Source organism: Camellia sinensis, chromosome 1 (assembly GCF_055761805.1).
Source record: "Camellia sinensis isolate YWXY chromosome 1, ASM5576180v1, whole genome shotgun sequence".
Classification (NCBI taxonomy): Eukaryota; Viridiplantae; Streptophyta; class Magnoliopsida; order Ericales; family Theaceae; genus Camellia; species Camellia sinensis.
The window spans coordinates 179,105,138-179,117,500 of record NC_138961.1 but is presented as its reverse complement, the minus strand read 5'-3'; the positions used below and the strand labels follow the sequence as shown (position 1 = coordinate 179,117,500).

At 35.5% G+C, this 12,363-nt stretch overlaps 1 protein-coding gene across 3 annotated transcripts in view; it reads right to left on the bottom strand.

Annotated features, from left to right (window-relative positions):
- LOC114300768 (developmentally-regulated G-protein 3) overlaps positions 1–3,582 on the bottom strand; it is a 44,583-nt gene extending 41,001 nt beyond the window's left edge. For 2 of the 3 annotated variants that reach the window (XM_028245632.2, XM_082889650.1), the window contains exon 1: positions 3,244–3,582. In XM_028245632.2, coding sequence (XP_028101433.1) covers positions 3,244–3,285 — 42 coding nt within the window. In that variant the 5' untranslated portion in view covers positions 3,286–3,582. Of the gene's footprint in view, positions 1,435–3,243 lie in introns of all 3 variants that reach the window. The other variant, XM_028245631.2, reaches the window with a different exon arrangement.
- Between the last annotated feature and the right edge of the window lie 8,781 nt (positions 3,583–12,363).

Genomic DNA, 12,363 nt, shown 5'->3' with positions numbered 1-12,363 from the left:
ACAAATGTTAAAAGGCTTGGTGGCAACAGTCTAAGCCTCATCTCCTGAAAAAGATCCAACGCTTCATACAACTTTTCCTGTCTTGAGTATCCTTCAATCATAGTATTGTAAGATATCACATTGAAATAGTCCATACCATCAAAAACTCTTCTTGCATCAGTCAAAGAATTGCATTTCATGTACATATCAATCAAGCCATTCTTCACAAACTCATCGGTTTCAAGATTTGCCTTGATAGCATATGCATGCACTTGTCTACCCTGTTCATGAGCCTCAAGCGAACCACACGAAGTGAGAACACTAGTGCAGGCAAATCCATCTGGCTTCCAACCCAATCTATTCATATCCATAAACAGCTCCATGGCCTCCCAATCGAAAGAATTTTGCATGTACCCAGAAATCATTGTGGTCCATGAAATGACATTTTTAACTGCCATCTGATCAAACAGTTTTCGTCCAGTTCTCACTCTATCGCACTTCACATAGAAATCAATCAGAACATTATTCACTGAAACATCCATTTCTGTTCCCCTCCTCAACGCATAAGCATGAACTTGCTTGCCCCCTTCAAGGAACTTAAGCATTGAACATGCACTCAAAACACTAGAGAGTACATATCTGTCTGGCACAACATCAGTTTCCTTCATTTGATTAAACAACTGCAATGAAGCTTCACTCCTCCCACTTCTTGTGTACCCCGTTATAATTGTAGTCCAAGAAACCGCACTTTTCATTGAAAGATCATCAAAAACAAATCTTGCTTGCTCTATCTCATTATTTTTTGAATAAAAATCAATTAGCGAAGTACCCACATAGACATCTTGATCAAGACTTGTCTTGACAACCAAACAGTGCAATTGGGTACCTTTTTCTATACCACCCAACTGCGTGCAAGCGCGAATAACACTAGCCAATATAAACTCATTTGGCTTCTCATCTGAGCTTCGCCTAAACTCCAAAAAAATCATTAAGGCTTCTACATTATAACCATGTTGGGCATACGTAGAAATAATTGAAGACCAAGTTATTAAGTTCCTTTCAAACATTCTATCAAACAATTCACGTGCATTGAACAAGCAACCAGATTTAGAGTACGTGCTGATTAGAATGTTTGTGAGAAAGGTATCAAATTGAAAACCAGACATGACAATTCGGCCATGAATGGTTTTGTAGTGTAGAATCGGATTGGTTGACGCTGGATGTTGTAGGAGTTTTGCAAATTCATGCCTTTGGTTTCGGCGTCTATGGATTGGAACACATGGGTTTTCTGGGGGAAGTAGTGGGGACACCAAGGTGGATAATTTGAAAGCTTGCTGGGTAGTAGTTGCACGACAAGATTTTACATGGACTGTTACTTGGCAGAAGCCTCTCACAAAGTTGCTTCTCATTCTATTGAAGAATGAAGATGCATTTCCATTAAATCTGCCTTGTTTCCTGATAATGATAGGAGACAATCATGTATGAGTGTGTACACAACCTAAATCTAACATTGCCACCTCAAAGCATGGAAGGAATGTCTAATTCAAGGACGAGCTTTGCAAAATCAAATAAATAAAATGGAAAGAAAAGAATAACATGCACAAATACAGCCTAGTACTTGCTGGTTTCGTGCAGTTTAAATGGGATATTCATCAAACAAGCTATTCAAGCAGTATCTAAATTAATGGTTGGTTACATTCCCAAAATATACTAAATAATTTATATATAAATAAAAAAATTGTCCAATGGATTTCATCGCTTTTTTGTATATCTTATGTGTATCCACACAACAAACATCATGTACACATACATATAAAACAACATATTCAAATAAATAATGATTACATGTAGAACCCACAGTAGATGCCTCTTTTTGACTAGTTCTAAAACTTACACACACCTTTAAAAAATTTCCCTATGACGATAACAACACTAACTTGAATTTCAAAACAAATAGAAAAATTATGGCTTTTTCTTGAGAAATGGACTAAACAATCCACCTTTGAACCTTGAAATCCAAAAGAGTGAAGAATAAGGGGATGTTTTGTTAGGTTCTTCTCTCCATCGGAACAATAGGGCCTTAGAGTGAGGTATTATGTACTTAAAATTGAATTCAAAATAGATTATAGAAAAATGATCCAAAAACCCTTAGAAGTCCCTTGAAAAGGTCCAGTTTTCATGCAATCTTTCATAGGAAAAATCCTTTGGTTTTCAAAATTGGGCAAAAAAGAGCTTTCCACTGGCACAAGTTTAGTTCAAATCCAATTAAAACAAAGGAATAGTAACTATTTCATGATTGTAGGGTTTTCAAATATAAAATTATCATGATATGAAAAATACTACATAATATGCATAAAGGACCATATATTTCAGCTCACAGACAAGTGTGCACACACACAAATAAAGTAGGAATTTTCTGTACTAGAAGTTCTCAGAATAAGAGAGAGAATTTAAGCAACACAGGACTCCATTCAGTTCTTGTTAAGAATGAAAAAAAAAAAAATAGCCTAAAAATGTCAAGGGAAGCATTCTATGGACTACATTTTCTTTTATTTTCTCAGGTTTATTCTAGAATCTGAATGGCAGGTATCAGGCTAGTATATTCCCAATTAAACAACGTACGCGAAAGTCCCAACTGTTTATACTCCGTTTACAAAGCAAAAAAGTTACAAAACCGAGGATGAATGCATAGATGTGCCGCTATGATTGCAGCATGTGTTGGACCCACATGAACCCACAAATCTTGCAAACAAATTAAGCTAGGTTCCCAATAATGCACCTGATCAGCCCATATATTTTTAAGATGCTTAGGGAAATTTGTAGAGCATGAACTGATGAGTTCTAAGCCCGGTAATAGTATGGAAGATTCTAATTGTTAGAAAACGAATACATTTCAACTTAAAATTTCAGCAATTGCTATACAGAGTGCTATCATTGGTTGAAAGGGCCAAAACTAAAAAAACATGGGAAATGAACGACAAAGAGAATTCATTGGCGCTCGATAGTTTCATCAGAGATCAATCGAACGAATAACGTGATAATTTCGTCGTCTTAGTTATCAAACAAACAGCATAAATTGTAAGGAAAAAAACTTGAGAATTTCCTCCTTGCTTGCTTTCCCTCAGTTTTTCATCAAACAACCAAAATACAATCAGAAAACAACCCCACAAACTATTCTCCAAGAAAATCTTACGGAAACTAAACCCAACATAACTGGTCGTGGAAAAGTAGCTAGGGTTTTCAAATTTAGACACAGATTATTACCTCATCCTCGATGTCTTTGATTTTCTGCATCAAAGTCGCCATTGTTGAATCAGAAGAGCAACACAGAAAGTTTCACTAGTTCTCTCGAATACCAAGCAAAGGACTGTTGATTGATTGGGTCTGGCTTGGAGGAATCCAACTGCCCGAATTGCTTCTGGAAAGTTATAGAAGACTACTACTGACTGCATATCAGAACTGGAACTGGATTGCATATGATAACATAACAGGCACATTGTGGGAGTGGCGGGTGGGTTTTCCCGGTATCCGGCCCGTACCCGATGCATCTAGGGTTTATTTGTGGGTTGTCCCGGTATCTGGATTGCATATAAACTTTTTTTTTTTTTTTTCCTTCTCTTTTCTTTTCTATTTTCTTTTTTTAAATACCCTTATATCCCTAAATCAAATTATTAGAAAGGGTAAATTACACTCACGCCCCCTGAAGTTTAGGTTTATTATAATTTTTCTCTCACCTTTTGAAAATTACATTTCCTCCTTGAAGTTTAAAGTTTCATTACAGATTCCCCCATTCAGCAATTTATTTTTTTTAAATACCAATTTTACCCTCATTAGGTAAATTACATTGACACCCCTCACATTTTAGAAATTGCAATCCCCTCCCCAAGGTTTAAAGTAGCATTACCAATTGCTCCCTCGGTTAGTATTAGTTGGAAAAAAATTCATCAAAAAAAAATTAATTAGGAAAAAAATTATTTGAAAAAAAAATTTAATTGAAAAAAAAAATTTGTTAGCAAAATTTTTTAATTTTTGTTTAAAAATCAGCATAAATGCATTTTTTGAATTTACGTTTTTTTCTCAAATTTATAAACTGAGACAACCATTTATAAAATAAAAAAAAATTATCAAACAAGTTTTTATGACAGTTTTTAAAATTTTTGTAAATATAAATTAAAAATAGAAAACAAAATGGTTACCACACAGGCCTCAGATGGTAAAAATGTGGTAAAATTAACAAATAATTAAATAAGTTATCAACGTAAGAAATGACTTATCACAATATTCTTAGGTTATGTATAGTTTGATTTTTAGAATTTTTTTTAAAAAAATTAAAAATTAATTTGGTTAAGAAATAAAAAATAATTATCATTTAAGGGTAAAAAATAATTATCATTTTAACGTTATATACATACGTATGGTTGTTTCAATTTAATTTGTAAAAAATTATTTCTAACCACTCGAAAGATAAAAATTATATAAAAATGATAATTATTTTTTATTTTTTATTTCTTAATCAAAATAATTTTTAATTTTTAATTTTTTAAAAAAAAATTCTAAAAATCAAACCATACATAGCCTAAGAATCTTTTGATAAGTAATTTCTTACGTTGGTAACTTATTTAATTATTTGTAAATTTTATGATATTTTTACCATCTAAAGCCTATTTAGTAACCATTTCGTTTTCAATTTTCAATTTATATTTACAAAAATTTTAAAAAAATGTCATAAAAACTTGTTTGATAATTTTTTTAGTTTATAAATGGTTGTCTCAGTTTATAAATTTGAGGAAAAAACGTAAATTCAAAAAATGAGCTTACGTTAGTTTTTAAACAGAAATTTAAAAATTTTACTAACAAAATTTTTTTTCAAATAATTTTTTCCAATTAATTTTTTTTTCAATGAATTTTTTTTCCAACTAATACTAACCGAAGGGACAATTGGTAATGCTACTTTAAACCTTAGGGAGGGGATTGTAATTTCTAAAATGTAAGGGGTGTCAATGTAATTTACTCAATGAGGGCAAATTTGGTATTTAAAAAAAAATAAATTGCTGAAGGGGAAAATTTGTAATGAAACTTTAAACCTCGGGGGGAGATGTAATTTCCAAAAGGTGAGGGAGGAATTATAATAAACCTAAACCTCAGGGGGTGTCAGTGTAATTTACCCTATTAAAAATTACAATACTTCAAAAAAAACTTAAAACTCTAACTCTAAAGCAAATTACTTCAACTATCAACAATTACTAGACTATTATCTCCAATAACCATTTCAGATCATTCTTCATATTTTTTTCCATCTTATATGTTATTCTTTAACATATTCCTATCTCTAATCACTACCTCGCAACTCTATTGTCAACCTTTATTCTTTTTCTATCTTCAACAACCACAACCCAACCCCTTCTCACCCCTCCACAACTGCCACTACTTCAACATAAATATGGCAACCTAACCTTACTCTTTTTTTTTCTTTTTTTTCTTCTTCCCAAAACCTTAAATATAAAAATTCTAGATCTATTTTCTCTCTTGTGCTAGCATCACAATAAGGAAGGGAGTTAATAGCGAAGAAGGGGACTTGATTAGGGCTTCCTAGTAAGAAAAGAAGGTTGTAGCAAAAGAATGAGTTGGGTTGAGAATTGGGGTATAAGGGTAAGGATGGGCTAAAGAGACTGGAGAGGTACTAAAGAGTAGCAAACGAGGGTAAAGAGAGCCTAAAGGTAACGGCCGGAGGTAGTGGTATATATGGTGGTTGGATTGAGATAAAGTCAAGGTTTGGGGGGTTAAGTAAGGATAACATTGAAATTAATTGGGATATATAACGAAAAATAAATAAATTTGAAAACAAGATATTCAAAGAGATGAGATGTCCAACTAAAAATTTAAAGTGCTTTTAATCTTTTAGCCATGTTTTCTAAAATGTTGGCTATAATAGTGCATTGTTTAATAAATGTCACAAAATTGAGACGATGACTACTTAGTCAATGTTTTTAAAACGCTACAATAGGTATTAGTGGTACTTTCAAGGCTTTGCGGCGTTATCAAATTGCATTAGATGTCAATTTTCTTGTGACGCCCAAAAATAAAAATAATAACCCATCTACAACACTGATAAATAACAACAATGATGAAGTAATCATCTTCCATTAAGTCCAATTGAGTTTACAAAAGAGTCACATATGCGGTTATACATTCACAAGCCTGGGCTTGAATCTATAGCATATGTTGCAAAATAAAGAAATAGAATGGAAGTTAAACAAATAATAAATGCCCTAAGAACTTACAGCTTTCCAAATCAATACTTTGTTACAACAAAAGTGGATTCGAATCCAATACAGTTAAAGCCCTTGGCTTGTACAAAATATTAATACAATAAATACACAAAATGAAGCTCTTGCTCCAAGTCCTCCCAAAAGCTATTGCCTTAGCAGAGGTATGTCATTAACACCTGAAAATGATTTTCCACATAGGGTGAGCCAAACCCCAATAGAGATACTACAACACAATTTAAGAATCTTAACAAAAATATAAGGTGAATGCATATGCAATGCTCATGCCAAAATATTTTCATTTTCTCTTTTTAAAACCGTGCAATACCAAGTTTGCCTCTCAATACATGATATCATTTCCTTTATAATAGAAAACAGGACAATGAATATAACATTGTGAATCTCTAGGACATGTCTACTAATAGACTATACAAGTACTACCAATTTGTCATTTTTACCGATATTAACCAGAAGCTAGACCCCTATTTGCGCGGGTTTCTAGTCTTTCACCAAGGACACACAAGCCAACTTAATATCACAACTACACTCCTACCCAGATTCACCAAAGTATTCACCATTTTTTTTTCTCAAAACAACAATATTTCCAAATGTGTTGAATATGCAACAATGCTCAATACAATGGATAAGAAAATAGTTTAAATTTCCCTAATTCTCATGCAATTTCTATAACAATCATAGTTATCCTACACCGATAGCCCAAAACAGATATCTCTAAACAGATAATCTATTTCCATAAAGATAAACTTTCCAAATTCTAAGATGTAAGTGGTAATACATAGCCCACTCCACCATCCTCATCAAAACCAATCAAATTTCATATTTCTAACACCAATTCCATAATTTATATAAAATCAACATTTGACACAATTAGGGCAAAACTCCATTTTTCTTCCAAATTCAATTCTACATATTGAAACCAACTATTTTATCATAATTCAGCCTCATTTCTAATCCCACAACCATTTTCATGAAACCATTAGAAAACCCCTCTTTTGAGTTTTGATCAAAAACCCTAAATTTGTTCAAAATTCTCCCAAGTCACTTTGACAACCGTCTCCTCAATTAGGTAAATTAATGAAATTAATTATGTGATTAGTGTTGATCAAGTGCTTATGTGTTAATTGTGATATACGTGCCATGTGTCATATATGTATATGGTATTGTCATTGAGAACAGATAGGTGTGGATTAAACCTGTCTGATTCGTTATTTTTTTAACAAGTTAGAATTAAGAAATTGGATAGGAATTAGAGCCTAATTCACCTTAGTATAATTTAATTTAGTGTAATTAAGACTATGAGATGATGAAATATAATTGAATTGAAGTTTAAGAGTTATGCTCATAAATTATGGAATTCAAATTGAACAAGAAGAATTTGGGGTTTATGTGAAGGATGTGTGAATGTAATTGATAGATAATACATGCATGTCTTGGTATGGAAGAATTGACCAAATTCACTTCACATAGCTACATGCATGGCACAATTTTCATGGAAATTTGGTTTCATCCATTTAAATTCTTGCATAGTTATTCAATTGAGAAGGACTTCCATGGAAGTTTGAATTTTAGAGATTACACTTGCATGGTTTATACATTTACATAACAAAGTGAGGGTTTGATTTCTTCATGACAATTTGAGGTTGTTTTAAACTCACTCATTTTTGTTTGAAGCTAGAACTTGTGAATTCAAGTGTTTTTGAAGAATTTTTGGGACTTATAATGTATGGAATGAAGTTGTATTGATACAAATGTGAGCTACAAATTTGAACAGAATTTCAGAAAGTTTTTCACCCAGCGTCGTACATGTGAAAAAACAGGGTAGATTGGAGCTTGCATACTAAAATAATTGCACCTGCGGGGTGCACGTGCAGTGGAGGTCCCATACGTGCAGCCAGGACCCCTGCACATGTGGCTCTTTGGACAGACCCGATTTTGTTTTTCGCTCATCTTTTCTACCTTCTGTGCCCCTGTTTGCATGGTTTTAAGGTGCTTTCATGTGCATTTGCATCTCATGAACACAAATGAATATAGAATGAAAGTTAGAACCGAAGGATTGAACAACAAATAGAAATCGATCAAGTAAACAACAAACTGAATAGAAATATAAATGATTGAATAATGGAATGGCATGATTGTAATTTAGTTGTGCTAGAATCTGTTTGTTTAGGTTGGATGCCACAATTTTAGTTCATTTAAGCACGTATATTGAGGAGCCCACTGTGAGTAACAATGTTGTAAACCTATGTTCAATTATAATTATTTTCTGATTAATTGACTAAACCACTTTCTGAAATGAGATTGTTTAATGAATGAATGCTGTCCTACTTTTGTAACTGTACTCGTGGCATCCATAACAACTGACTGTTACTGCTACTGCTATTGTTACTGTTACTATTACTGCTACTATTACAGAGATCTCTATCAGTTCCAATCTTTGGAACTACTGTTACTGTATTGATGGCCATCAAGTGACTGTTCGGTCCTTAAGACCTACTGAACTGTTCTACTATGGGATATGCCACTTATGACTATAATGATTTCATATGACACTGAAATGTATAAATATTGCTTATTGAACTGATTTACTACTGAAATCGACTGTTTCAGTTGCTATAAGGACATCATTCACAAGCCCTTTATGCATTTGTTATTCACTGGGTTTTAGCTCATAGCTTATTATATATATGTAGGTGGCCAGGCACCAGAGCAAAGTTAGCGGCGTCAACCTAATCCTGTTTTGTCAAGCCAACCTATTATGCCTCATTGTGAGGTTCTGAACGGTTATTGTCAAGGCTTTTTGGCATGACTTAATTCCTTCCTTTTTGAATGATTATATGACGTCAAGTGAATATTTTTTAACTTGTTTTTGGCCTAGGATTTAATTCCCTAACATGTCTTTTATTTTGTACTTAAATGTGTTTTGGACTTTGTAGACGCGCCCTTGGGCCTCACTACAGTTCAGACTCAAATGTCACAGTCCTGTATCTAATCTCGCGGAGTACAATGCAAGACCGATGAATCATCAAAGAGTCCAAATCCGGCAAATCGTTTTTGAAAACAGATTTTTTTGAAAGAAGTGCCCAACATGGACTGCTTTGCCAGATACAAAATCGCCACCTAAATATTTATTTTGGGGGAATTTAGGAAACCCTGACTCATTGCCTAAGGCCACGTGTCCGTCATCACCAAAGTTGCCTCGGCTCGGGAACTTGGGTACGATTGGGGAAGGTCACTTCGTGAGCACCCCCGCTCGCCTTATCAAAGATCGGCCTCTACTAACCATGATATCTAGTTTTAAAAACATTATGCATTCTTATTCCGGTTATTAGCCTAGATTTACTATGTGATGCGCACAACATACAAGTATAGACTGGATCGCCTAAATTGGAACGAAACATCTCATGTTTGTTTTGAAATCGGTTTGCTACTCGCAAGTAGGCTAAAATATGGATTTGCCACCCTCGGGTGGGCTTAGAAAACATGATGATTTGCCACTCTCAAGTGGGCTTAAAACTCACAATTGATGAATTGTTCCAATCCAAATAACCCAACCTTCACCCACAGACATTCAGGCAGGTATATCACATAAGCAATTAGCCTCATGATAAGCATGCTATCATGGCAGTCACTCACACACATGCGGGGATGCTAAAGCATAAACACTTACCGAGTACTCCAAGCCAAAACAGAAACTAGTTAGAAATCAATACGTGATCCTAACTATACAGAAATGCCTAATGCAACACATGCAAAAATGAAACTACAATAGGCTCGGCTATTCTAAGATGGCATATGATGATGCTATAGCTAACATGTATTCAATTTGGAATTGAAATACAAATGCAGTTAGTATGATGCGCCGAGCCCGGGTGCATGCAAGACAGATGAATGATGCAAACATGCAAGCATAAGTATGCTAATTGAAACATGCCCTAATCTAACCATCATAAGTTAGTAAATAAAAGGGAGAAAGACGTGGGGTTGGAAGACATACATCACATACACGCACACTTATTATAATTGTGCCCTCGCTCGGAGGGTCCGAATAAATAATACAGTCCGAGTAATAATTACAGTCCAAAAAACCCTAATTAATTAACAATTTAACTAGGAAAGCAAGTAAATTAGCATGCAAGCTTATGGACCGCCTCAACTCTCTTCCAAATGATGAAAGATGCATGCTTGAGTTGCTTGGCGCGGAAATCCATTGCGATGCCCCGATTCTCCTCTGTTTGCAATTAATCCTGGAATGCTATGCCAGGCTCCGGAAGGCTGTTGATTTCTGATTTGCTGCAACAGAGAGCAAGAAAGGGGCACAGCAAATTATTTTCACATATGTATGCAGGACTACTCTTCAGGGAGTGTAGTCCTCGATCCTCGTGCCACCAATCAAACATCTTGATGCATGATGGCCGAGGAGTCAAATTGCACGACTCGATGTGATATGAATGCACATGAAAACACAGCAAGACCTAAACTCCATCATGGGTAATCCGGAGTGTCGGCGACCGGGAATTGAGACACGTTCCGTCACTCGGAGTACGAAACGTCTCTCGTTTCCAGTGCTTAGGCTAACTCCTATCCCAAACACAATGCAAATGAGATGGCATACACAATGCGACTAACATACAACCTAGCATACGCAATGCTATGAAATGGCATACACAATGCTCTAACACGCAACTCAGCATACACAATGCTATGGACCGAAATGGCATACACAATGCACGATGGACTTACACCAACATGAGTGGACCTCAGCCATACTCACATCAGTAGCCATGTGATGGAAATGAGAGAACCGAAATGCATGCACACATGCACGAATGCCAAGGACCAAACCTAAGGCATGGAATGCCACTCTACCAAAGCATGGCAAGGATGAAACATGACATAGAATAGCATAAATTACTGCTCTAAAACAGCATGAAATATGGTCCCGAGACATGCAAATATGGCACACAATGCAAGCTAGGGGGCCCGGGTACCGAAACTAGTGAAGTGCATTACACTAGAGGTACCCGAAGCAATGCACCAAAAGCAAAACCAACCCCAAACAAACCCTAGGCAGGTCTGAAATGGTGGGAAATTGACCTAAAGTGATGGCTCGGAATGCGACGAAATGGAGCTCATTCAATGGTTGATAAATGGGGCATACAAGCCCAACTCTCAAACGCATTTAAAGAGATGAAAACATGGAAACATGGCATTCAAACAGGCTCTGAAATGTGATGAATGATAGGCTTAAAACATGGAAATATCTTAGTACATGCATGCAACGAACCTCAAAACTCGAAGATAGGCAAGTGCATTGAACTACAAGCATGCAAAACTAACATCATTCAACCACAAGACCCAAAAATAGAGCTAGGGTAGTCCAAAATGAGCACATTATCAGTTCAAGGCATGGCCAAAAGGTGCCAACATGAAGGGTCAAAACAACATGCAACATAGGCTAGTGAACCATGAGTTGTTCTACAGCTATATGAAGCATATGAGGGCTCACCCAACTAACCAAAAATAGAAGTATTTAATGCCAAATAAACCCCAAATAACCATTGAAATGCATCCAATGCATGCAAAAATGATGCGCTTCTTTGGAGGGCCATGCAAGGGGTTACTCAACACATACAACAAGGACACTTATCATGGAAAAACCAACTCTGGAAATAAAATATGACAAGCCTAAAACTCACCAAATTGGCCCTGAAATGGGTCAATGAAGCATACAATGAAAGGCCTCCTCAAAAGGCCTTGAATGGAATTGCTCTGCGCATGCATTACGGACACAAAATAAGACCAAAGAGGCTCTGGACAGAGCTAAGGAAGGCCTTGAAACTCACCAAATTGATCCAAAAAAGTGACTTCACAACATGCAAGTGAGGGTCCCTTTGGGAGGCCAGCAAAGTTAGTAAAGAGAATGAGGGGTGAGATGGTCACCCTCTATGATTTTGAAACTCAAAGGCACATCTAAGCCACTGAAAATCCACTGGATTTCAGTGGCTAAAATGCCAAATCAAGGCCAATGCAAGTGCTTACATGCATAGCTCAAAACATGAAGAAATAAAGCATGAAAGGGGGGAGATGACCCCAAATA